The sequence below is a fragment of the Peromyscus maniculatus genome, chromosome 3, assembly GCF_049852395.1.
Source record: "Peromyscus maniculatus bairdii isolate BWxNUB_F1_BW_parent chromosome 3, HU_Pman_BW_mat_3.1, whole genome shotgun sequence".
NCBI lineage: Eukaryota > Metazoa > Chordata > Mammalia > Rodentia > Cricetidae > Peromyscus > Peromyscus maniculatus.
This window is the reverse complement of record NC_134854.1, coordinates 144905197-144931560: the sequence shown is the minus strand read 5'-3', so window position 1 is coordinate 144931560 and position 26364 is coordinate 144905197. Positions and strand designations below refer to the sequence as shown.

Below are 26364 nucleotides of genomic sequence, written 5' to 3'. Positions count from 1 at the left end.
TTCCTGGCTTAAGTTGACACAAATTTCTGTAGGTTAGAAATTTGACATGCATTTCACTGGGTGAAAGTCAACACATTAGGAAGGCTGTGTTCTTTTTGGCTAGAGCTTGGGGAGGATTCATTTAATTATTTTTTTTCTAGCTTCCAGAGCAATGGTTCTCAACCTTCCTGATGGTTGTAGTGACCCCCCAACCATAAAATTATTTTGTTGTTACTTCATAACTATAATTTTGCTACTGTTGTGAATTGTCCATCTGATATGCCACCCCTGCGGGGTTGCGACCCATAGAGTGAGAACTGCTGTTCTAGAGGTTTCTCATATTGCTTGGCTCATCATTGCCTGGCGTCTTCAAAGCCGGCAATGACAGGTTGAGTATCTCTCAGTCATGCCAATCACTCTGTGTCTTCTGTTCTCTATTTCCACTTTCAAATATAACCTCAATGACACTGGAGTTGTTCTGATAATGCATGATCATCTCCTACTATTTAAAGGGCAGTTAATATGCAACTTTAATTCCCTTTTGCTATGTAACATTTCACGACTGGAATGAATTTAGGCTCCATTATTCTAATTCTACTAGATAATGCAGGACATAAAATTTAGGGAAATCGTGTGTACATTATTTCTCTTTCTCTCTTGCTAAGACATCTCCCCACTTCTTACCCATACAGTGTCTTTTGGACAGATACCTGGAGATATTAGCTAAGCCGAGTGGACCCTCCATTGCAGGTTTTTTTAAATGGCAAATGCCAGTCTTCTCTAAAACATTCAGAGCTAAGCACTTGAATAGGACTTTTACACCTTTCTTTCATGCTGTGCTGGGAGGTAGTTCTGAGCTGTGGTGTCACACGGGCTTGAATGGAAATTCTTACCCCAAAACTTAAGGCCCCATGAACAATTTAACTTTCCCAAGCTTTACCTTCTTCTTCTGAAGACACTATAAAGGACCCCAAACAATTGTCTGGAGGGTTGAAATCAAGGAGGGCTGGGAAGCTGCTGCAGCAGAGACTTGAGGACTATTTTGAATCCTTTTCCCTTTACACTTCTTCCTGATGCCTAGCTTTCTTGGCCTGGAGACATACCCCCACAGGGTAGAAATCTAGTGTTGGATCTCATCATGAATCTGTATCCTAACTTCTGAAACACTGACCAGAAAAGCCTATTTGAAGCCTTAAAAACCCAGTGCCTGGGATAAGTTCATTAATTAAACCCACTGATGTGTGAACTTGTTCACGAAATTATGATTAAGTAGTGATGTAAGCTAAATGAACCACAAAGAATGGTTTAGATACATTGGAGAATGACAAACATTTATTGGTTAGCTCCAGCTAACCAATGCCTTTTTCTGTGCTGAAAACCAACGGACTCGGGTAACACTTTAAACATCACAGTCTCAAAATGCTCTTAATGTTCCTCCTCCTTTCTTCCAGCTGGACCTTAAGAACAGCCACAAGATGGGAGGGGTACGTACGGGGTGATGGGCCATTGACTTGTTTCTTTACACTCACCCCGTATTTGCATGAAAATGTGGCCCCTCATTTTCACTTGGTTAGTTCTCAAGGAAGAACTATCTCCTCTAGGATCAGCTTAAAGACACCATGCCGTGCTCAGTGGATGAGCAGGAGTCCTTTATCTGCTTTCTATTTGTTTTCGTTGCTGCCACATCGCCTTGCAAATCGCTGCCCTTCTTGAGGTGGCTAAGTCTGCAGGAGGGCTCAGGTCTCTACAAAACAAGTGGAACGCATTTCCTTTTCACCTGTTTGGGCTAATGGCCTTGAGTGTCATGTAGAGCAAAGAAATTATCCAGCCTCCATTCAGCTGAACTGTTTGGTTTGAAAGAGAAAAGACTAACTCCAGAAGAATCATTAAATGAAAATGAGAAAGTTTAGCAAAATAAGAAGGAAAAAATGGGGGAAAAAAAAGTCAGCTGAAGATCCTCTAGGGAACAAAATTGTTGATTTGTTTAGGTGGAGATGAACTGTTCTCAAGGTAATTCAGGGTATGAAATGATTTTCTTGTAAATGGAGGCTTTCTTGGAAATTCAGGTTGCTGTGGATACTTTTTTTCCCACTAACTTAAATTTATTTTGGTGGAAATTACTTAGACCTATGACCTGGAAAAGTGACCTGTCTTGGGGACCTTTACATGAGAATTGAACTCCTGGCCCATAATCAATGCAGCATGTGCTGCAGTGAATTATTCCTAGACTAAAGTCAAATCAGAAGCTCAACAAAATTGTCATTTTTAATCCCTAATGTCACCCAGTAGATGAAGAAACCAATGATCCTGGGTTGCAAAATAAATACATAATAAAAAATCTTGAGGTGGAATATAGCTCTGTGCAGCAGCAGTAATTCTTCACCATCAAGGGGGCTGCAACAACAGGAAAGGCCATGAAAATCTATACACACCCTATAGGTTATTGGGAAAATAAGGATATAACCTCTGACATCTGGATTCTTCTGAGAACACAGCACAGGCCATGTCCGGACTCAGTAGAGGTGAAAGTTTTTCACAGGAGCCGTGTTTCTTGTCCTGAAAGGGTATAATCTGAAAAATCACCTCTCTATTTTTCTTCATTGGGGTTAAATACAATGTTGGCTCAATAAGCCATTCCTAAGCCTCTGCAAGAAAGCTTTAACCTTCCTTGACGTACTGAAGACCTAGATTTGAACCAAGCGGGTAACGTTCCAGCTGGTTTTTAACCACTGGCTCTTCCTGCCAGAATGTTTCCATTCATCCCCAGCCAACACCTATCTTCCATGGCCTGGCAGCAAAACCTTTTCACCTCTCCACACCCTTGTTTCTGCCTCCCCAGTCCTTTGGCTGCCCTTTGGGGTTTGCATACTTGTTTAACTGGTTCCTAGACGGCTCGTACAGATCTTACCTTACATAAATCTAGCTATAACAAATTAAGAGTGGGAGTCAATACAAACACAAATGGATCTAATTTATAATGAGAGTGCTTCGAGTTTTTTTCTCTCTACAAATTACACATGGGCTTTCAAAGGAGAGAATTGAAGAGTGGGCTTGAGAAACAACTAATTATGGCTGAGGTTGGCAAAAGACTATGATAGCATCAGATAAAGCATAAATCCCAGCTATTATCACAAGGCAACACCCTTCGGTAAAGGCAATGGAGAGCAGTCATCTTTGTTATCGGTGCACCGATAAGATTCAAGCTTCCAAGAGAGGCCGGCACACAGTAGGTGTTCTAAGAAGGCAGAAAGACTGAGAATAACTAAATCCTGATAAATCAGTGTTACCAATAAAACAAGCCTCCCCCACCATATGCTCAGTCTTTCAAAAGGCAGCACCATTGTTCATCTCTTTACACCCCGCCTTTTCCATTGTTTTGGGCGTTCTAATTCTTTCACACGTGCATGCGACTTCAGAGATGCACAAGCACACAACCAACCCTGAAATCACCGGCTTAAATGTTATTCAAAGCAAGCTGCCTCGGGTTCCTGCTTTTTAAACGAATTGCAGCTTCTAACGGGTTCGGTTTCTGTGCAGCTTTCTTTCCCGCCTTCTTGGAGTTGAGGCGAGGGATTAAACAATCAGCATTCTCTCGCCGTTCCCTCAACCCCAAAGTTTCTCTTTCCTCCTCTCTCCTTCCCTCTGCTCTATTTCCTTTCACAGCCCGTCGTTTCTCAAGGGTCCTTGCTCCGCTTCCTCCCTCTCCGCCTGCTAGTCCCTTTGATCCTTTCTTCTGAGCCCCTATTCCCAGAAGCTGCAGAAAATACCTTCTTTTCCCCCCCTTTCACGTCACTTCCCTCCCCTCTCCCATCTCCCTCTCTTCTCGGAGGTGAGTCCCTCTAGAGGCCGGCTGGCGCTCTCCGAGCTCCGTCCTTTCAGACGGCGAGCGGAATTCGGAGAGAAAGAAGGGGGGGAAGAAAGGAGGAGAAAGAGAACCAGAGCCAGGGGGAAGGAAAAAAAAAAAACCCAAACCACTCGGGCCTCGAGCGCGGAGGCCCGGGAGCGGCGTCGCTATGGCAACGGGCGCCGGCAGGAAGCGAGGGACCCGCGCGAGGGCGGGCGCGGGGAGGGGGCGGGCCGGGGGGAGGGGTCGGCTGCCCCGGAAGCACCTCCCCGCAGCCCCCTCCCCGCCTGCCCGGGGCCCCCCGGCCTAGGCCCCCCCACCCTCGCGGCGGGGCAGGAAGTGACAGGCCCGTGCGAGCCCCCCGGCCTGGCGGAGCCGCGGCGCGGCCGGCACCGGGACGGCGGGAGGGGCGGGGAGCGGCGGCCGCGCCGGGCACCTCCCACCGCGCCTGGGCCCCCGCCCCTCCAGGAAGGGGAGGAGGCGGCGCGCCGCCGAGGCCGAGCGACCCCCTCCCTCCTTCCCCCCCCCCCCCGCCCCTGAGGTGGACGCCCCCCGCGAGGACTCGGGTGCGGAGCCCGGCGCGAAGGTAACCGGGCGGCCGCGGGCCGGGGAGGGGCCGCATCCCGGGGGCTCGGCGGCGCGGGGATGTTTCCTCAGCCACCTCGGCGTGTGCAACGCCCAGGTACCTCCCCCCAGCCGCGCTCCTGCCTCCCGCTCTGCTGCGCGCTGCGGTGCCGCTTCGGGGCTGCGCGTCCCGGTCTCCGTGCTTTGCGCTCGCCGTGCTCGGTGCTGTCTGTCCGTCACCTCGTTGCCTCTGGCCGCTCGCTCGTCTTCTCATTCATTTCTCCCTTCCCCGACTTCGGTCCCTAACACCCGAGCATGCTGTCTGGTTATTCCCCCCTGCTTCTCGCGCCCCGCCGGGCTCCCCGGGCTCCCCGGGCTCCCGGTCCTTGACTTGTGTGCCCCTCCTGCTTGGCTCCCTACTATTAAGAATGTCCATTTCCCTGCTTACCGAGTCCGTTCGCTCCGGGCACAGCACGGTATCCACCCCCTTCTCCCGGTGTGTTTGATTTCTCGTTGGAACTGCGTTTTCATCAGGGTTCTGTGTAGAGCAGGAACCCCTGGGAGTCTTTCTCCGAGGCACCCCCAAGCCCTGCTTCTCGCTCCATTCTTACTGCAACAGAGTTTTATACTCGGGGACAGGACTTCTTCCAACACTTGACCCAATGGGCCCAGTGCCGGATCCACCTCAGTATTACTTTCTAGTCCCCTCCCATCGGTGTGCATCCTTACACACCCACACTCAAATGGTGGTACCTTTGAGGATGGCCTTTCGCTCTTCTCCCAGTTTTTAATTTTTAATTCAAGTTGCCGCCGAAACTGTTGTCTTCATTTTCTATGTTTAATCTGGAACTCACAATATGAATTAAAAAACGAGTCGATTTGTGTGCCTGCAAGGTTTTTGATGGCAATTTCCCCAGTGGAAAGACTTTAAATTGGCCCTTTTCTGTTTTACGATCTGGGGGAAATGAGGGGGTTGTTGAATTTATGAACATTTTTTAATGCAAGCCTCTATTGCAAGTAACAGGGTCTGATGTCTCTTGAGTTCAGTGAGATAAGTCCAGTAATCTATACATATAACTGTGCCATGCTGCCTCTAATCCTTACCCCCTCTTTTTCTTCACATGCTGATATTGAGGATTCATGGGTCTGTATCTGTTTAGTGCTTTGATATTTTTGGCAAAAGATGTGGGGAGAAAGGTAGACTGGAGGTGAAGCTGGTAGAATGTCCTCTGTGTACCTCTTCCATTATATCCATGTGTGGAGTGACCTTTGCTTTTCCTAAAATGGGTAGAGTTCTCTGGGGACGGTGGTGTGATGAGATGCTGGGGAAAGAATTAGGAGAAATAGCAACTTGAATTGCCAAGGCCAAGAGTTTGACTTTTATTTACTTGTTTGCTGGTTTGGGATGCATTCCTGAGATTACTCAGTTCACCTAATGAAACTATAGATAGCCCTTAGCAGAAATTGTCGTCAGACATTTATATTGCTAAGCCACATAGTGTTTTGGTGACCTGATATTCTAGGAGTCTGGTGTTTCACAAGTGAAGAATATACAGTGAAAGTTTAACAAAAGAAAGAAAAAAATAAGGAGAAAAATAATGTCATTTTAGTGCTGCTTTAGAAGAATGTTTCTATTTGCTTCTCATGTCTCTTTTTCTTTTTTGACTCATATATATTTCTGTTTACTTTTGCTAATTTTGATGTCCCCTCTAGAGGGTAAATTCTTACACTTTAATAAAGTTGAATCTTCTTTGTTTGAGTCGGAATGTTACTTAATGTCACATACTTGAGAGTGTGTAGCATGTTCACTTATTTGCTAATAGGGACACAGAAGTTATATAAGTGACCAGCCTGAGGCTTTAATTAGTAGCTTGGCCTGGAGCCAGTCAGCTACTTTGGATATGTGGGCAGTAGGCTAGCTCTTCTGTCCCCAGCGTTTATCCCCTTCTATGACCTGTCCACTGTCTGCCTCATCAGTATCCGGGCTCTCCTCCGTGAATGAGAATACTCAACACTGAATGACACTGCTTTAATGACAGATTTTGTTTGTTTGTTTGTTTGCTTTTTTGTTTGGGGAAGAGACATGGTGGTATAAAGACTGGATACACAGAAAATCCTTGTTTCCACTATTATAAAATGGGGACACTAATACTTACTATACAACACTGTAAAAAAAGAGTGTAGGTGAAGGGTCTGGGCCAAGGAAAGGAGGCACCTAGAGGCTTCACAGGAAATGCTGTCCATTGTTATGATGATAATGGTATGACAGAGATAAAAATAACAGCAAGTTTTAAATGGGTCGATTTTAAACTGTTGAAAAGTGCTGGGGGATGTAAGGTGGCTTGTTATAGTCTGGTCATTTTATTTAATGCTATCCAGGAGGGGGTATGTAAGGTTCTTTCTTTTGAGACAGTGACTAGTTTGAAAAGATGATGGAGTGAAGAGATTGTGTTGCAGATTTGGGAGTTCTAAGACCTCAGAGAGGAAGAGTCTTAGATACTTTGTGGACTTACTGTGGTTTTGAATAATCATGATGATGATGATGATATGAAATGTCATTTTTAGCTTCGAGGTATAACTTTAATCCTTTACTGATTCCCATCTAGGGCTTGAGTCAGAGCACCATCCTTGGGGACCCTGGACCACAATCATGGAGACTGAGAGTGAGCAGAACTCTAGCTCTACCAACGGGAGTTCCAGCTCGGGGGGCAGCTCTCGGCCCCAGATTGCGCAAATGTCCCTGTATGAGCGGCAGGCAGTGCAGGTGAGCTCAGCCAAGTGCTGGGGAGTTCTGGGAGTACTGGCTTGGGTTAGGCGAGGATGCAGAAGACCATCCCCCCAGGTTTTTCTGGAGTAGGTCAAGAATGAGCTTTCTTTCACTTTAGAGTCTTAGCAGTTCACAGAATCAGAGCAAGCAAACCCAGAAGGAAATTTGGTTATTTTGTTTTGGTTTTAGCTATGTACCAAGTTCAACACAGCTTGGATAACTTGGTGAGAACTTGTCTTGAAATAAAAATACTAAAAGACAGAGCTGGAGAATGTGGTTCATTTATTGAAACAAAGTATTATAAAGTTCATACATGAATACATAAGGTTTAGTCTATTGAACTAGGTTTTAATTAACCATTTCTTTTCATTGTTAAAAAATATTTATTATTTACTATTATGTGTGTGTTTATAGTGCTGGATTTGTGGAGGTCAGAGGATAACTTATGGGTTTTGTTTCGGCTCTGCAGTATATGCAGGTCCAGTTGGTCCATGCATGGAGCTTCTGGCCAGTTCTGTTTCCATCTACCATCATCTCATTTTAAGAGTGTTGGTAGCCGGACAGTGGTTACACACGCCTTTAATCCCAGTACCTGGGAGGCAGAGGCAGGTGGATCTCTGAGTTCAAGGCCAGCCTGGTTTATAAAGTGAGTTCTAGGACAGCCAGGGCTACACAGAGAAACCCTGTCTCAAAAAACCAAGGAAAAACCAAAACCAAACAGACAAAAAAAAGTGCTGGGATTACAGATGTGCAGCACTGCATCTGACCTTTTGTTTTTCATTGTTCTGGGGATTGAACTCAGGTCCTTGGGCTTGTGCTGCAAGTGCTCATTCCCAACGAGCTCTCTTTCCTGCTCCAGTAGTCAAGTTTTCAACTTCGGGCCTTAGAAATTATTCTGACTAATAGAAATATCATGAACATTTTTAAACATTTACTTTTGGACTGTTTGGAAAATATCACGTTTGGAAATGAAGCATTTTTTTTTTGGTAGAACAGTTGTAATTATTAAAGAGTAAGAACATAGCAGAATTCAGTTGACACTAAAATGATCACGATCATTTTTATGAGTAGTCATGATGTTGTACAGTAGTTATGTGAAAATGTCAATTAGTTGACAACTTTGCCTAGTAGAATTGTTCAGAAGTTACCACTGCTTTTCTGTCATCGATCTCCAAAACTCAGGGATCTGTATATCTTTGCTGGACACCTACAATATATTGCCTTTTCCTTTTATTATTAATGTGTATTTATGTATTTGAGATATGGCTTACTCTGTAGCCCTGGTTGGCCTGGAACTCATCATCTTCCTGCCTCACTCTTTTGAGTACATCTGCCACATGCCCAGCTTTTTTCCTTCTATTAGTCAGTATCCCATTTATTTGCAGTTTGTACAGATCTTTTTGCCATATGTTTCCAGGACTTATTTTGGGAAGTAAAAGTTCATGTGCACTGGTTTGCTTTTCTTTATATGTGAGGACAGACCATATAATCAGTTGTTTATCCTGCTTTAGATGGCTGTATAGACTACTGAACCCAACATAGTAACAACAAATCAGATATGATGATGGTTCCGCCTCCATCTCCTTTAGTTTATCTCCTTCCTGACTCCCTTACAGTGATGCACATAGGATTAGAAATGGTTGTTCTTAATTCTGTATCCTGTCTTCTAGGCTCTGCAGGCACTGCAGCGGCAACCCAATGCAGCTCAGTATTTCCACCAGTTCATGCTCCAGCAGCAGCTCAGTAATGCCCAGCTGCATAGCCTGGCAGCAGTTCAGCAGGTGAGAGGTCAGCAGCCAGTTGGAATGGGAGGGAGGGGTTAGGTACTGCAGGTTTAGGGTAGAAGAGCAGTCTGGGGCAAACCTCACCCTACACCAAAGCCTTCTGTTGCCTCCTGTACTTAAAGGAAAGAGGGTGGTTCTTACATTCTGGACTTGCAGTGTGAACTGTGGAAGACTCTTTAGCGATGGAATGGCTGTGTTGTAGACCTGCTCTGTCTAATATGTTAGCTACCAGCCATATGTAGCTACTGAGTACTTGAAATGTGGCTAGCTCAAGTTGAGATGACATTATAAGATTATAGAAGAAGACTTCAGTTGACAAAAAGGTAAGAGATCTCTATCATTTCTATATTAGTTTAATGTTGAGGTGATAATATTTGGGGACAGAGATGGATCTTTGAGGTAAAAGCATGTGCCTTAAATGTGTGAAACCTGGGTTTAGTCCCATCCCCCCATTCCTCCCCAAATGATAATATTTATTTTGTATGTATTGTATTAAATAAGTTACTGAAATTTATATCATCCCACTTAATACTTTTTAAATATGCGTAGTAGGAAGTTATATATGTGGCTTATTTGATGTTGTATTAGACAACTCTGCATTAGATGTATCAGTGACTCGTGATGTGACTTGAAGGTGTAGTTCTTCAGCCCAATAAAGAGTGTGAGAGGGAGAGGACAGGTTGCCTACTGCCCTGGTGTTGCTGGGCAGGCTTATATGGTTGTTTGAGGTTATAGGGATAGTGATGTATTTTTTCCTTACTCCAATACAGAGTCTCTCTGTTCTTACCTGACATTTCTGTTTTATGTCATGAATTAATACTAGGAGACAGGGAAACACACAGCCTCTTCATTGTTTCTGTTGTGCTTCCCCTTCAACAGGCCACAATTGCTGCCAGTCGGCAGGCTAGCTCCCCAAACAGCAGCACTGCACAGCAGCAGAGTGCTACCACCCAGGCCTCGGTGAGTGCTGTCTCTCCTTGAGGGCAGTGTCTGTCAACGTCTGCTCTGTGCAGCTGATCTGAGAAGGTTTATCGTGTCACCAGTGGTTATTATTGTTCTTATTGGCAATAAAAGAACAGGGAACCTATTTGAGTCTGTCAGAGTCTTTGTTTTCAGACAGGCTTTCCCTGGCTAGTCTGTGCTGCCTTGTACTTACAGTCATCCACCCGCCTCTCCCTCCTGAGTGCTGGGATTATAGGCATGCACTCCATGTATGGTTTGCTATATAGGAGTCTTGAAAAGGGCAGACATAAGGAAGGAGAAGATTTGGGGGAAGAAGAGATAACAAACGAAAAGTTGCTTTTTCAGAGAGCAACTTTTTGCTTGCTTAAGTGTTGACATTGGTGGTTGTGGGCTTTCTTTTTGATTGTCTTTTGCTTTGGTAATACTCCAAAGGGTATAGGATGACAGTTTTAGACAGGAAGTTGTTATTATTTCCCTTGATTTCATGAAAGTAGCATCCTATTCTTGATTGTGCCACTCTAAAGTTGTCAGTTGTGTGTATCCTCTTTGATTTCTTCTCAATCCTTAGTCCTGGTTCCTTCATGTACTGTACAGATCAACCTGGCGACCACATCAGCTGCGCAGCTCATCAGCCGATCCCAGAGTGTGAGCTCTCCCAGTGCTACCACCTTGACCCAGTCTGTGTTACTGGGGAACACTACTTCCCCACCCCTCAACCAGTCCCAGGCCCAGATGTATCTGCGGGTAAGTCATAGCCGTAGCCTCCGTTGTCCTGGGGCATAGTTCATAAGTGGTCTTCCTGGCGAAGAATGCAAGTATTTCATTTATTTACTTTTGTGGTGTCAGGGAGAGAACCCAGGGCCTCATGCATACTAGGCAAGTGCTCTGCCCTGAGCGATACCCTTAGCCCGAGAGCTGTTTTATTAAATTCAATACAAGTTGTTCTATTCCCTGTGCCTTATGTAGGCTAGAAAAGATGCTTTTAGATAACATTGAGATCTTCTGCTGGAAGATGTGGCCTTGACATTTGATAAATCAGTGTTAGATAATAGTCTAACCTTTAAATGTGCAATTTGGGTACCCAGATTCTAAGTATCTCTCAGCTTATCTATTTCTGTGTAGAACTATGTGTCTAACATCCTTGTTGTCTAAATGTCTTTGATGTTTGACTCTTCATTATCATTCTATAGTCTTCTGTACATTCTAGGTTTTCTTCTGGATGATTCCTCACATTTGGAGAATGAGAAGTTCTTGGGTTGGTGTGGAAAGGGGCAGGCTCAGTTGTTTAATATCTGCTGTTTATTTTGTCTTGTGGTCCTTTCCTTCCATTTCTTCTGTCTCTTCTTCTCTTCTTTTCCTCTTCTTCCTCTCCTTGCCAGCCACAGCTGGGAAACCTATTGCAGGTTAACCGGACCTTGGGCCGGAATGTGCCTCTAGCCTCCCAACTCATCCTGATGCCCAATGGGGCAGTGGCTGCAGTCCAGCAGGAGGTGCCACCCGCTCAGTCTCCGGGAGTTCATGCAGATGCAGATCAGGTCAGTGGCAACCACTCAATGTGGAGCAGCCCGGGAGCATGAAGGGGATGACTGTAGGCCAGGCCCCTTTCCTCAACTCCTTACATCCCTTAAAACTTGTCATTTGATTTGAGATAAAGAAGGAAGTAGAACTGCCTAAAAGGATCCCTGTGGACCTGGAAGTCTTACAATACAAGTTGATTTTTCTTGGCATCCTTTTGTCCACTGTAGCTTAGTTTTATTGAATCTTAAGTCCCTCATAGAAATGTCACCTGAAGTTAGGGATATTGGGGGGAAGTCTGTAGAGTTAGATGTGAACTAGCCCTGGCTGAGTTGCTGGTGGAATGTTTGGTTCCCTTTGTTCTTGACTTACTATAGTTCTCAACTTTCAGTCTCCTGTCCCTGTTCATGTTTTCAGTAAAGTCTTTCTTCCATTCGCTTTTTGTGACTTTTTCAAAATACAAATATTTTAATGTTAGCATACTGGTTGTCTCATTCTTTTAATCTGTCAAAAAGTAGATACATATATTCTGCTTGGGTATGTGTTTAGAGCTTTGGAGGATTAAAAGAGATGAGCCGGGGTTGGGGGTTTAGCTCAGTGGTAGACCGCGTAAGTGCAAGGCCCTGGGTTCGGTCTTCAGCTCTGGAAAAAAAAAAAATAGATGAGTCAACTCTTCAAAGAGCCTGGGGTATAGCAGTGTCATAGGAAATGTAACTAACCCTTGAGTGATACGTGAGTTTCAAGAGCTGGCTGTTACTTTGCAGCATACTGGAGTGGAGACTTGAAGGTAGGCAGCTCTGATCTGGGATTGAGGAGAAAATTGAAAAAGAAGAGCAAGTGTGAGGGCACAGCTCAGTTATATACATGGACCCCCGTGGGAGGGTGGGGAGCAGCGACAGCAGGGCTCTGATGTAGCCCTGTGCTAGAGCCTTTGCCTGGCATGCACATTGGCTTGGATCTCCAGTTTTGTCAAAAACAAAGCCAGGAGACAATGGACCCAATGGTCAAGATGCCATTATTAGGAAGGAGCCTAAAAGCCGAGGAAAGGAGGCTGTACTTAAGTTCATGGAGATAACTTCATAATAGCAGAGAGACCATTGTTGGCTGTTGGACAGCAGATGAACAGAATAAGAAGAATACTTCAGAAGGAATCAAGGAGCATGAATGAGCCTGGGGAGGGGAACTGCCAAAAGACTCTTGGGGTCATCTAGTTATAAAACACCTTTGTAGACTCTTCTAGCAGGAAGGCAAACAGGAGGCTGCTGGTGCTCTCCTAGCAATTCTTTATCCATTATCCATCGTCCATCCATCCATCCATCATCTATCCGCTGACACTGAATGTGAGCATAGTGGCTAGAATGTGCACATGGTGTCTGGTTCAGGCTGCAGCTCTGCATTTAACTATAGCACCTCGAGTAAGTGATCTAACGTCTTTGTGCTGTGGCCCCTTCATCTGTACAGTAGATAGAGTATATCTAATGCATGGCGTGCTGTGAGGACCAATTGAGTTGATTAGAAGTGCTTGTATCATAGCTGGACTTAATGTTTAAGATTATTAACTGTTATCAGTCACTCTGTAGTCTTAGATGCTCAGGAAAGTCATGATACCTACATTTATGGAGACTGTAGACCTTTAAAGTACTAGTTATTAAGCAAACAGTTGCCTGAGTGGTATAACAATCGCTTCATTAGCAAGAATATGGTGTTCTAAGAGTAAAGAAAGGCACTTAGTCTTCGGATGGGCTAGAAATCTAAGAGGTGACATTTAAAATGGGCTCTATAGAAGTTAGCAGGTATGGATGTAAGGAGATGTTGAGTGACTGGAAAACATGATGTCTGAAGAGTTTGAGGAAAGGAAAGTTGCTTTGCCTGATGAGTTACAAGATGGCTTATTTTCCAGGAGGACTAGACCTTGGGAAGAACTTTATCTCATAAGGGTTTTGGGGCTGTGTTTAGGACTTTAGGCCTTATATCAAGGGTAATGGGAAGCTACAGTAAGATTTTAAGCATGAAAGTGACAGGGAGTGTGTCCTTTTTTCTTTTTTAGTTTAAAGGCTGTGTTGAATGTGTTATTAGGGAAAAGAATAATATAGGAGAAAGGTGGTGTTGGGGTGCATAGCAATAAAGATGGACAGGAATGTGTGGATTTGAGGTGAACAAGAATTATTGAAGGTGAGCCGATTCAGTTTGGGGGACTTAGGGAGGTGCCAGGTGTGGGGCCTGAAACAGCACTGTAGACTGTTGGTGCTGTATACTGGAGGAATGGGATTAGGTTGAAGTTCACTTTTGGACATGCCAGATTAGAGATGTTTCTGAGACATGTGAGATATCGAGACAGCAGCTCTGTGCGTGCTCCTGAGTTTAGGAGAGCTACCTTGGAGCTAAACATGGGAAAATGGCAGGCATAGATGGCACATCTGTTGAAGTTAAGGAGATGTTTACCATTGTGTGGACTGAAAAGAAGAATGTCTAGTAGAACTCGGAGGGTTGGAATGAGCCCTTAGAAAATCTGAAGATGATGGCTGACAGGGAAGCAGGAAAGAACAACAGAGAGGAGAAAGTCTGTCCTGTGGAGTGTCATGAAGACAGGAACAGAAATTACAAGACAGCGGTGGATATGGGGTGGGACCTCTCAGTTCTTTTCCGTGTAAAAGAGGAAAACAGGATGGTTTGTTAAGTTAGAGGGAGAGCTACTTCCGAGGACTTGGAGGGGGACTGAACTTGAAGGAGTACTGCGTTTGAAGCTGTGTGGAGTGTGCATGAGTAGTGGATGCACAAGAGTTTGTTTAGCCAAGGGTTGGAGAGCAGGGGAAGGAGAAGGAAGCTGGGGCCGGGGAGTAGACAGGGAAGGGACCCAGGCAGCTCCCACAGGCAGGAGTGACTGATAGAGCCAAGACTAAGAGAGAGGCGATAGGGTAAGCTTTCTAGAAAGCAGGAGGGCAAGGATCCAGAGCAGAGGATGCCCATTGTTAGGAGGAAGAGTAGAGAGAAAAGGGGTGATGTGCCACATGCTGGTAAATGCATAGATGGTAGAAGCCATGAGCAGTGCTTTCACTCTCTCTGCAGAGGTAAAGAGGAGAAAAGAGATGGTGCTCTGAGGTGTAGGGAGAGCAGGAAAATGTGGAATGGCCATTGCGGAAGGGAAGCTGTAATCAGCCTAGTTCTCACTTCTGATGGGAGTTACAGGAGCCTCAGCAAAGCTGGCCTTCTCTCCACTGTTCTGGATTCAGATTCTCAACTTCACTTGGCTGTACTATTTCTTTTCTTTTTTGGTTTTTCAAGACAGGCTTTCTCTGTGTAGCTTTGTGCCTTTCCTGGATCTCACTCTGTAGCCCAGGTTGGCCTCGAACTCACAGAGATCCGCCTGCCTCTGCTTCCCGAGTGCTGGGATTAAAGGCGTGCATCACCACCGCCTGGCCTATGCTGGTTTTTCTAAGTGGTTTTCCTGACTTACTCAGGACTGCTTGTAAATCCTCTTCCATGTTTCTATCAAGATGACTTTAAAACAACAACAAAATGCTCACCCTGGAAGCATTCATAACCTTTGTTAAAAAAAAATAAAACAGAAGGGCAATGGTGGTGCACACCTTTATTCCCAGCACTTGGGAGGCAGAGGCAGGTGAATTTCTGTGAGTTCGAGGCCAGCCTGGACTACACAGAGAAACCCTATCTCAGAAAACCAAAAACTCCACCCAGTCATGTGGTGCTTGCTTGTAATTCCAGTGGTGGTGAGGTAGAAACAGATGGATCCTTGGCTCCCTGTCCAGTTAGTCTAGTCCAATAGGTGAGTTCCAGATAGCGAGAGATACTATCTCAAAAAAGGTGGTATGTGAGGCATTGCATAGTGCTATCTTTTGACCTGCATATGGATATGTACACATGTGTATCTATATCCCCACACATGAGCATCTGCATATACATGAACACGCACATATGTACAAAGAAAGCAAGAAAGGTATTTTGTTACTAACTTAAAAAAATTGTGCCTTTAGTACACAAAATTTGATCAGTCCTAGTGATGTGGTTTATTACCATCTTATCATTGGTCCTCTCATGGCTTATTTTTTAAAAAATTCAGTTTTAAATAAAAAAATATTTCTCTCTGTACATATGTGTATGCCTGTGTGAGTTTATGTGTTGCATGTGCATGCAGGGACCTGCAAAGGCTGTTGGAGCCCTCAGAACTAGATTTCGAGGAGGGTCTGAACCATCATATAGGTTCTGGGAATAGAACTTGGGTCCTCTGCAAGATCAGTAAGTGCCTTAGTCCCCTGAGCCATCTCTCCAGCTTCTTACTCAGCTGTTGTTAGTAGGAGTAGGAAGCAGGTTGGGAGTGCAGCTCAGTGATGGAGTCCTTGCCTTGTATGTGAAAGATGCCCCGGATTGAAGCCCCAGTGCTTCAAACCAAAAACATAATGTATTGAGCAGTTTCTCACTGTGTCTAGGACTGCCTTTGTCCATGGTGTCAAGTATATGTACTGATTTCTAGGATCATCCTTCCCTTGGTCCCTTTTAATATAGCTTTATTGCCTCTTTCATATTTCTGAAATTTACTTTGAAAATTAATTTTCATGGGAAATGCAGATATGTGCACAAATTGAATCTGTGTTATTTACCATTGAATTTTAACAATTACCAGTATGTAGCCATTCTATTCAGGCTCCTGCCCTCTGACCATGGATTAATTTGAAGCAGAGTCTAGATACCATGTTTTTATATGTATGCATGTATACAATATATAACATGATATATAATTATATAAATAGCACTATGTAATATAAATATTGTTATGTATTTTGTATATGACGTATTTTATTTGTATTTAAAGAAACTTAGCTGTATGCAGTCTTTTTGAGAATACAGTTTCGTTTGTGTTTTGAGACAGTATCTTGCTATGTTGGCTAGACCAGCCTCAAATACTGGTCTTGCCTCAGCCTCAGCAACATGGATAACAGCAGCTTGCTTCTGCACCTGGCCTGAGAATATTTTCTTCAGAGCATATTACAAGATATATTTGTCTTATAGTCATTATTTATAATTTTAATTTTTGTATAATAATCTGTTTAAATTTAGTACCCTTCTTCTGTGGATGGCAGTTTGGGTTGCTACCTATCTTTTGTTACTCTGTATGGTCCATCCTGCTGCCTGGCAGTGTCTCTTGTGGAATTACAGTGTGTGTATATGTATGTGTGTGTATGTGTGTAAAGGTGTGACTAGTCATCATTAGGATATGATGGCAATTTCTTCCTCAAAATGTTTACAAAGAAATGGCTTCAGCTTTGGATTTTTATCATGTTTATTCTGATTATTATTAAGATTAATTGTGATAGTGTTCTGATTAATAGAATCAACTAGGTAGCTATTTTTCTTTCCCTCTCTGTTCATGCCCAACTGGGTTACATTCTAGGACTGTTAATAGTAAACAAGACAGATTAAATTTGACGTTTGTAAGTTACAATTCAGACTGTTTATTTTAACTCTCTTAGTGACCCAGCATAGCCCCAACTACCTTTCTTGTTTCTTATTTTTTCTATTCCCTGTAACTCAATACAATGAAATATTTATATTAAAACATGATGTTATGTTTTGGTTCTGTGGCCTTGCAGATGCTTTTAGATATGTCTTTAGTCCTCCCCTTCACCGTCTCACCTCTGAGCCTTGGTACAGACTTCGTCTGTTGAGGAATCTTTGGTCTCCCAGTTGGAGTTGATTTTCATGCTCTGTACTCCTTTAAAACTTGGTTTATATTTGTGTATATAGTGCTGTGTTATACTTGCTGATTTTCTACTCTAACAGAAACCATGCAGCAGGGGCATAGAACTCTTATGTTTCCACTGTCCAAGGAAATACGTGAAGTGTAGTGTAGGTATTTAGTAGATGCTAAGTGAATATGAAGAAAGAGAAAGTTAGGGACATATTTTGAAGGAATAAATGTTGAAATTTGATGATAGACTTGATAGTGAATGACAGACTAAAAATTCAGATGTGTGTACAAAGCTTTTTGGGAAACTGGAAGGACTTAAGTATATTGGTGTAGAAGTCAGGGTAAAGTCAGATAGGCCGTGCAGTATTACAGTGTAGCTAGTTTTGTGCTTGTGAGTCAGTCACAGGAATCTACACACACCCGTACATTATGTCTTCCAGGTGCAGAACTTGGCAGTGAGGAACCAGCAGGCCTCAGCTCAAGGACCCCAGATGCCAGGCTCCACTCAGAAGGCCATCCCTCCTGGAGCTTCTCCTGTTTCTGGCCTCTCCCAGGCTTCTAGCCAGGCCCTAGCTGTGGCCCAGGCTTCTTCTGGGGCCTCAGGCCAGTCACTGAACCTTAGTCAAGCTGGTGGAGGCAGTGGGAATAGCCTCCCAGGCTCTATGGGCCCAGGTGGAGGTGGCCAGGCGCCTGGGGGCTTGGGTCAGTTGCCATCTTCAGGATTGGGTGGTGGAAGCTGTTCCCGGAAGGGCACAGGAGTGGTGCAGCCCTTACCCCCAGCTCAAACAGTGACTGTGAGCCAGGGCAGCCAGACAGAGGCAGAGAGTGTGGCCGCCAAGAAGGCAGACGCAGATGGGAGTGGCCAGCAGAGTGTGGGCATGAACCTGACCCGGACGGCCACGCCAGCCCCCAGCCAGACGCTTATTAGCTCAGGTAAGGTGTCACCTCTCACAGTGTCATTAATCTCTCAGAAGTCATTTGAAATACTTAAGAGTCCCCCTCCCCCTTTTAAAAATTCTTGGCAAGGGAATGGCAGAAGGAAAGAACATCTTGAACATGCAGCTCAGTGACAGGAGAGTGAGCGGTTGAAGATCTTACCAGTTTCCTCCGAACAGCAACCGCCTCTAAAGTGCTCCGTCTGCTTTCATAGGGCTCTGAGTTTTACAGTTTGTCCTGTTCAGTGGTTCACAGAATTCTAATGGGATTGACAGATGTGCTAGAGGTGAATCTTTGAAGGCAGATTCCCTGTTCTCTTGCTACTTACAGAGTAGATTCAAGTGTGAATGCTCTCCTCTTTTTAGCTAGAGTGTAAATACCAAAGGTTCTTAAGACCAGCAAGAGGAGCTGTGGATCAGTGTGTGTGGCTGACTTGTGATTGCTTATATCAATAGTCAGGACAAACGGAATTAATAAGAACAGTAACCCTAGTTTGTACTTGCTTTCAGGCTGGGTCAAATGTAGCCAGTATCTATACTTGGTAATGTTGGTTTTTGTCTTCTTTGTTTCTGTCACCTTAATCATTGATGTGTTTGGATAATTTCATCACAAACATGACTGATTAGATAGATACCTTAGCCTTCCTGTCCCCGAGTGCTTTCACACCATATGCTTTGAGCATTCTTTGGACAGACTAGTCCATGCAGGGCAGAGACCGTCAGCTCCAGTTTGCAGCAGAGCAAACAGTCGTCAGAGCCTGTGTCTGCTTTCTTAAGACTTTTTAGATGGTGGCCTCATGTGATGAACTTTAAAATGGAGGCGTTTGTGCAGGATGTTGATACCTTTACCTCTGGGTATTTATTCTTTCCATGAATATTAAATACATCTTATGTATCAAACACTAGAATGGGTTCTAGCGATGTCAAAATGAATAAAACATGGATTCGGTCTTGAGGTAACGAAGGAGGGGTCAACCATTCTTTGCTAAGTACCAAGTGAAAGGGTAGGATGGTTATAGCAAAGAAAAAAGAACTGACCGAAGGTGATTAAGGGACCTCCCTCCATTCATCTCTTCCTTCCACTGTGTGTGTGCGCGCACATGCACACACTTCTTGGGGTTGAATCTAGGCCTTAAACATGCCAAGGCAAATTTCTATCACAGAACAGCCTTAGTCCTGTCTTTCTTTTTAACTTCCATTTGGAGAAACTGCTCACTAAGTTGCTTAGGTAGGCCTTGGACTCGCCTGAGTCACCTGAGTACTTGAGCTTCCAGGCTGTGTCCTTGAGACTTTTGTCCTGGAGGTCGTCAGTAATGTCTAATTCAGTGGAAAGAGTCTGAATAAAGTGATGTTGAAATTCTATGAAGGCTTGATTTCCATTCACTGTCTGATTTCCAAATGATGAGATTTTCATTTATTGATTCCAGCATTGGGTACATCTTAGACAGACGGCTTTGTTTTTAATTTAGGATTATTATTTCTGCTTTTTTCCTCTTTGTTCCATTCTGGCTTGTTTCACACATAGCCACATACACACAGATCCAGCCCCATTCACTGATTCAGCAGCAGCAGCAGATCCACCTCCAGCAGAAACAAGTGGTGATCCAGCAGCAGATCGCCATCCACCACCAGCAGCAGTTCCAGCACCGCCAGTCCCAGTTGCTTCACACAGCCACACACCTCCAGTTGGCCCAGCAGCAGCAGCAACAGCAGCAGCAGCAGCAGCAGCAGCCGCAAGCAACAACCCTCACTGCCCCTCAGCCAGCCCAGGTCCCACCTACTCAGCAGGTCCCACCCTCCCAGTCCCAACAGCAAGCTCAGACCCTGGTGGTCCAACCCATGCTTCAGTCTTCACCCCTGTCTCTTCCACCTGACCCAACCCCCAAACCACCCATCCCCATTCAGTCCAAACCACCTGTAGCACCCATCAAACCTCCTCAACTGGGAGCTGCTAAGATGTCAGCTACCCAGCAGCCACCACCACATATCCCTGTGCAAGTTGTTGGTACCCGGCAGCCAGGTACAGCCCAGGCACAGGCTTTGGGATTAGCACAGCTGGCAGCTGCTGTACCTACTTCCCGGGGAATGCCAGGGGCAGTCCAGCCTGGCCAGGCCCATCTGGCCTCCTCGCCACCTTCATCACAGGCTTCTGGTGCACTTCAGGAGTGTCCTCCCGCGTTGGCGCCCGGGATGACCCTTGCTCCTGTACAGGGAACGGCACATGTGGTCAAGGGTGGGCCTACAGCCTCCTCCCCTGTCATGGCCCAAGTCCCTGCTGCTTTCTACATGCAGTCTGTGCACCTGCCGGTGAGTGCTGTTTGATCATTTCAAAGATACTACTACTTACCTGCATCCTTGTGGGCTTGGGACTGAGTGGAAATAGAACTTAATTTTATAGGTGAATGAAGAGTTGAGAAGGTGAATGCTGGCATGTATGTGCTCTTTTTTAAGAGTGAGGTTTTTATATCTATATGTTTATATATGTTAAATATATGTTTACATAAACATAAAAATATAAAATAGCTAAACTTCAAATTCATAAATTTATTACTAAAATTTTAGGGCTTTTATATGTATAGTAATTAGATCAAGAGTGTCACTGGGTAGTGGTGGCGCACACCTTTAATCCCAGCACTCAGGAGGCAGAGCCAGGTGGATCTCTGTGAGTTGTGAGTTGTGAGTTTGAGGCTAGCCTGGTCTACAGAGCGAGATCCAGGACAGGCACCGAAACTAAATGGAGAAACCCTGTCTCGAAAAACCAAAAAAAAAAAAAAAAAAAAAAAGCATGCTTTAACCAAGTCTGTCTTCGTAATACCAACAGTTCTTAGTTGCTCTACAATGAGTTTTTCAATCCTAAGTCAGGACTAAGTGGTGTCTTTCTTGTCTTGATCCAGAAGTTACACTAATTGGGGATGACCAAGAAGTTTAGTGTATCAAAGGAAATAAATTTGAGCATCTGGAACTAAGAATATTCCCAGCAAGTATGCAGTTACAGTGTTCCTTTCACACTTAGATCTTAGTTACTTTCTTGGTTGTTAATCTTTTAGGGTAAACCCCAGACATTGGCTGTGAAACGAAAAGCTGAGTCTGAGGAGGAGAGAGATGACGGCTCCACATTGGGCTCTGTGCTTCCCGCAAAGGCATCACCAGCATCAGAGAGCCCAAAGGTGCTGGAGGAGAAGAACAGTGTTGGAGGTGAGTAACACAGGAGCTAAGAGATAAATCGAGTTCAGTGGAAAATGGGCCTGAACTTGGTGAGCAGTAAATAGATACAGAAACATGGGCTCCATGCTGAATGATCAAATACGAGCATGTTGTGGAAGATCAGACTGCCTCAGTAGTAGGGGAGTTAGTTGTGTCATATCATAGCTGTTCCTTAATGTGTGTTTTTGTTTTGTTTTGTTTTCAGAGAAAGCTGAACCAGTGGCCAGTTTGAATGCTAATCCTCCAAGCAGTGACTTAGTAGCCTTGGCCCCTACCCCATCAGTACCACCTCCTACTCTAGCCTTGGTGTCCAGACAGATGGGCGACTCAAAACCCCCACAGGCCATTGTGAAGCCACAGATTCTCACGCACATCATTGAAGGCTTTGTTATCCAGGAAGGAGCAGAGCCTTTCCCGGTGAGGGCAGGGCCTGAAAGTGGGACTGGGAGGAGAGAAATGATCTTTTTTTCAGATTCCCCTAAGAACAGAAAGTGCAGGACTACTTAGTCAATAGAGAACCGTTCATTATGCTGCTTACTTAGTTACAGAGGAGGGAAGGAATGCAAGGGGAGCTTTTGGACCAGAAAGGGAAAATACTGGGAACAAAAGACACGAAGGTTGTTTAGTTAAGTACACTAGGTGGTCATAACCACAACCGAGTTGTCTTGATTCCTTGCACCTTTGTGGAGGGAGTAAGTGTAAGAATTTGTTCTTCATTGACTTAGATGGAAAAAGTCATTTAGAGACCCTTGGCTGCCATATTGAAAGAGCCTGGGGCTGGAAAGATGCCCCAGCAGTTAGCAGCATATATTGCTCTTGCAGAGGACCTGAGTTGCATTCCCAGCACCCATGTCACACAATTTACAGCCACTTATACTATACTAACTCTAGCTCTTGAGTGTCCGACTTTGGTTACCTGGCGTACATGTACACATACACACACCCACACCCACATTCACCCCCCACCACCGGCTGAGTGTGGTGGCACACACTTTTAATTTGAGCCCTTAGGTGGCAGAAGAGCAGGCAGATCACTGAGTTCAAGGCCAGCCTGGTCTACATAGCAACTTCTAGGATAGCCACGGCTATACAGTGAGACTCAGCCCCAACTCCCTTCCCCATTTCCTCCCAGAAATATCTTAAGAAAAAAAAAGAAAGAGATCCCCTGTGAGCCAGATTTGGCCTTCAACTCAGGACTCATCCAGGCAGGGACATGGGAAATGTCATGGAAGGCTGTAGAGGGGAAAAAAGGATTTAGGCTACCTTAACTGGTCTTTCTCTGGGACAGGTGGGATGTTCTCAGTTACTGAAGGAATCTGAGAAGCCACTGCAGGCTGGCCTTCTGACAGGGCTGAATGAGAGTCAGTCAAGTGGCCCTTTGGGAGGAGACAGCCCCTCCATAGGTAAGGAGTGGATGCTCATGGAGATGTCTGATGGGGATGAAGACTGAACCCGGTTCTAGCACATACTACGCAAAAGTTCTACGACTGAGCCACATCCTGAGAGGTCATTCTTTTGAGACAAGGTCTCACCATGTAGCCCAGGCTGGCTTTTAATTTCAGATCCTCCTGAGTCTGGGGATTACAGGCTTGGGTCACCACACCTACCCAGTCTTTATGTATTTAAAGTAGGACATTTAGGGAAAGTCTGTCTTGCACAGACGTGTTCTGCTGAGTGTGTGGAACCATACAGAAGGCACTGTAAACATTTTTGCCTACGCTTTTGTAGGTCTTTGTGGAAGAAGAGTGTTGTATCTTTCTCTGTATTGGTCAGCCTCTTCCATATTCAGAAGAGTCCTATCTGAAATCTGAGTTGAACCAGAGTAAAAGGAGTAAGAAATAATCTGACTTAAGGTTGAGAAGATTTTAAAGTCTCCATCTCTCCAGAGTCTTGCCTGCACCTAGATATGTCTCTGACTTGCTGTCTGTGTAGCTAAGGCTGACCTTCACCTTCCTGCCTCAGTATCCTGTGTGCTGAGATAATAGGCCTGTACTCTTATGCCAAACCATGCACTTCTTGAGGGACAGTCCTTTTGGGTGTTTGTTTTTAGGCATTCTCAGTTAGGTTGTGTAGGTCTTTGCAGAAAACCCTGAGGAAAGTGCGTATCCAGTTCTGAGCCTAATAGTAATCGTGGGGCAGCAGAGACTCACAGTCGTCACTCACGAATGCCTTGTTTTCCAGAGTTAGATAAGAAAGCCAGTCTCCTAAAGTGCGAGTACTGCGGGAAGTACGCCCCGGCAGAGCAGTTCCGTGGCTCTAAGAGGTTTTGCTCCATGACGTGTGCAAAGAGGTACACTGGGCACCAGCCAGCTAACCCTCATTGAATTTCCCATTGCATGTCTGTCTTTTTCATAACTGGTGCTTTGTCCCTCTTTGCTTTCATTCTCCTCCCCAAGTCAACTCTTACAACATCAGTTCATATTTGTGAAAGGGCAGTGTGTTGTTTCCATAGCACCGTGACATCTTCTGTGTACCCTGACCTGTAGGTACAATGTGAGCTGTAGCCACCAGTTCCGCCTGAAGAGAAAAAAAATGAAGGAGTTTCAGGAAGCCAGCTACGCCCGTGTTCGGAGGCGAGGACCCCGCCGCAGCTCTTCCGACATTGCGCGTGCTAAGATCCAGGGCAAGCGCCATCGGGTGAGCTGCTGTCAGAGTCAGCTAGCCTGTAGAGTGCCCCCCCCCATTCCTTTGCCTGGGTAAAAGCACTGGATACAGAGCTCTGGTTTGACCATATTGTAAGAGACTCTCCTGTCTCCTTCCATCTGACTACAAGTTTATACGTCCGTGATGAATCCTTCACTGTACTTCAGATAATCCAGGGACAGCCAAAGAAATGATATTTGAACGGTGCTGTAGAGTAGTAGGCTTTGTGCATCTGCAAATGAAGTGCAGCCTTCGTTTACCTGTTCAGATAGTTTTCCTGTTTAGCTCAGGGTTGCGGGGAAGGGAGGTGGGAGAAGGAGCTCGTGATGCTGCTCTCACTGGCTGCACTGGTTTGCTGTCTCTTCTGAAGGGTCAGGAGGACTCGAGCCGGGGCTCGGATAATTCCAGTTATGACGAAGCACTCTCCCCAACATCTCCTGGGCCACTGTCAGTAAGACCTGGACATGGAGAACGTGACCTAGGAAACACCATTACAGCTCCACCTACACCAGAATTGCATGGCATCAACCCTGTGTTTCTGTCCAGTAATCCCAGCCGATGGAGTGTGGAGGAGGTCTACGAGTTTATTGCTTCTCTGCAAGGTACTGGGAGCCTCTTCAGCAGAACCAGGCCTGAGTTCCCTGAGGTCATCCCACAAGGGCACCTGACTGACCTGGAAGCAGCTGGGCTTTTGTCTGGCAGCATGGGGGCTGCTTTTCTACAGTGTCGTTCACTAATTTCCTTCTGGGTTGACACCATTACAGTGTCTGCGGGGGTTTTTTGGTATTTGTTTTTATTTTGAATTAACCATATTTCTCACTTTGATTTTTTTGGATAAGTCTCTTATTTGTTGTATGTGAGTAACCGAGCATGCATGACTTTTTCAGTGGAGTGAATTAGAAAAGCCTTTGGCGACTCACTTTCTTCAAGGGAGTGCTGCCTCCTTAAACATGGGTTTTGTCTGAATTCTGGGTCCTTAAAGGAAAATGCTGCAGAAGCTGTTAATCTTTTTTGCCGTTGTTAAAGAAACCATGTGTGTAGTTCTTCTTTTTCTGTATAGCAGCCCTGACTGTCCTGTGACTTGCTGTGTAGACCAGGCTGGTGAACTCAGAGATCCCCGTCTGTGCCTCTTGAGTGTTGAGAGATTAAAGGCGTGCGCCAGCACCACCCAACTAAAGTGTAGTTTTTTTTTGTTGTTTGTTTGTTTTTTATCTCTAAAGGAGTTACGAAGTTATTTCTGTGAACAACTTGCTGCTTTCTTGAAGATATATATAGAGTAGCTGGTGGCTGTAATTTCACTTGCTTTCAAAGCTTGCCTCAGATCTATTACTGAATTTAGTACGGTGCTTTAGAATTAGCTATCACTAGGCCTGTTTCTCTTTAGTTTCTTCCCATGTCTTCTGACGCCACCATGCAGTTTCTCATGTGTTCCCATCTTTTCCTTTTAGGCTGCCAAGAGATTGCAGAAGAGTTTCGTTCCCAGGAGATTGATGGACAAGCCCTTTTATTACTTAAAGAAGAACATCTTATGAGTGCCATGAACATCAAATTAGGTCCTGCCCTCAAGATCTGTGCCAAGATCAATGTCCTCAAGGAGACCTAATGTGGTCCTCTGCACAAATCAGCCTAAAGCAGAAGCGCCAACTATTCAGGTTCTAACCTGGGGCCAGCAGACTTTGCAGGGAAGAAGAGCGAGCTGTTCCTCTGTGACTCCCTATGGGGGATGTGGAGACAGAAGTGCAAGAATTGGTTGTTGGTGCTACATGGTGGCAGCTTTGACATTTTCTCTGGGTTTCACCTGCACACACACACACACACACACACACACCCCATTCTCACTAATCACACCTACTCTAATCCAGTTTTTAAGCAGGCAGACTAGAGACTAGGACTGCTGCTCCACCTTATCCGGGAGTGGAGTGACTAGCCAGGATGTCACTTCTCCAAGAGGAAGAATGTCTTGTATGGTAAGGCAAGGAAATGGGTGAAATGTAGGTTTGCCTCCCCAGTGGGAGGCCGGTTTTCCCAGCTTGTGTGACACAGGTAGCGAAACCTGGTGCTCTCCTCCTCTGGATTGTCTCATTGTGGCTGTAGCTCAGTTTTCTGTTCATTTTCTCCCTTAGATATGACTGTTTCTTCCTGTGTCCGTGGCAGGGTCACCAGCCAGGGTAGACACTTGGTCGGTATCTGATTTGCTGCAGGGACTAAAGGCGTTTGACTGACAGGTGTGGCTGCTGTCATTCTTTCTGCATCCCCGCCCCTTCTGATTTGTTACCATCTTCAACCTTTTCTATCCCAACTCTGCTCTTTCCTATAGCTTTACAAACAGGAGTGTGTGGGGCTAAGGTCAGGATTGTAAGCACCTGCCTTGGGCACTATTCCTTATACAACAAAATATTAAATATTTTTTCTTCCTCAGTAAAAGGCTGAAAAGTGGTCTCCATTGTCTTACTCCATTCTAC

The 26364-nt window shown here is 45.1% G+C and overlaps 1 protein-coding gene across 11 annotated transcripts; it reads left to right on the top strand.

Annotated features, from left to right (window-relative positions):
• The first annotated feature begins 4282 nt into the window (after positions 1–4282).
• Positions 4283–26326, top strand: Phc1 (polyhomeotic homolog 1). Of its 11 annotated transcripts, XR_013050141.1 has the most exons (16): positions 4387–4505; positions 6994–7151; positions 8825–8935; positions 9818–9898; positions 10496–10645; positions 11281–11436; positions 17561–18053; positions 19581–20362; positions 21103–21250; positions 21465–21676; positions 22548–22662; positions 23441–23549; positions 23746–23896; positions 24273–24504; positions 25351–25869; positions 26026–26326. XR_013050141.1 is itself a non-coding variant. In XM_076567892.1 (15 exons), the coding sequence occupies exons 2-15, from the start codon at positions 7038–7040 to the stop codon at positions 25503–25505; spliced, it is 2985 nt and encodes a 994-aa protein (XP_076424007.1). In that variant the 5' UTR covers positions 4283–4409; positions 6994–7037; the 3' UTR covers positions 25506–26326. The 11 variants fall into 11 exon arrangements, 9 of the variants coding, with proteins under 9 accessions (XP_076424007.1, XP_042129981.2, XP_076424009.1 ...); XM_076567892.1 differs by having other exon boundaries at positions 4283–4409; positions 11305–11436; positions 25351–26326; XM_042274047.2 differs by having other exon boundaries at positions 4283–4409; positions 25351–26326.
• The last annotated feature ends 38 nt before the right edge of the window (positions 26327–26364 follow it).

What these genes read in the sequence shown, in the direction of transcription:
- Phc1 (XM_042274045.2), top strand. Translation starts at nt 4,469, where the DNA reads ATGTTTCCTCAGCCACCTCGGCGTGTGCAACGCCCAG. An exon ending in CCAGACGCTTATTAGCTCAG is followed by an intron (nt 18,054 to 19,580) that starts GTAAGGTGTCAC and finishes TTTCACACATAG; the next exon opens with CCACATACACACAGATCCAG. An exon ending in AGGAGACAGCCCCTCCATAG is followed by an intron (nt 22,663 to 23,440) that starts GTAAGGAGTGGA and finishes CTTGTTTTCCAG; the next exon opens with AGTTAGATAAGAAAGCCAGT.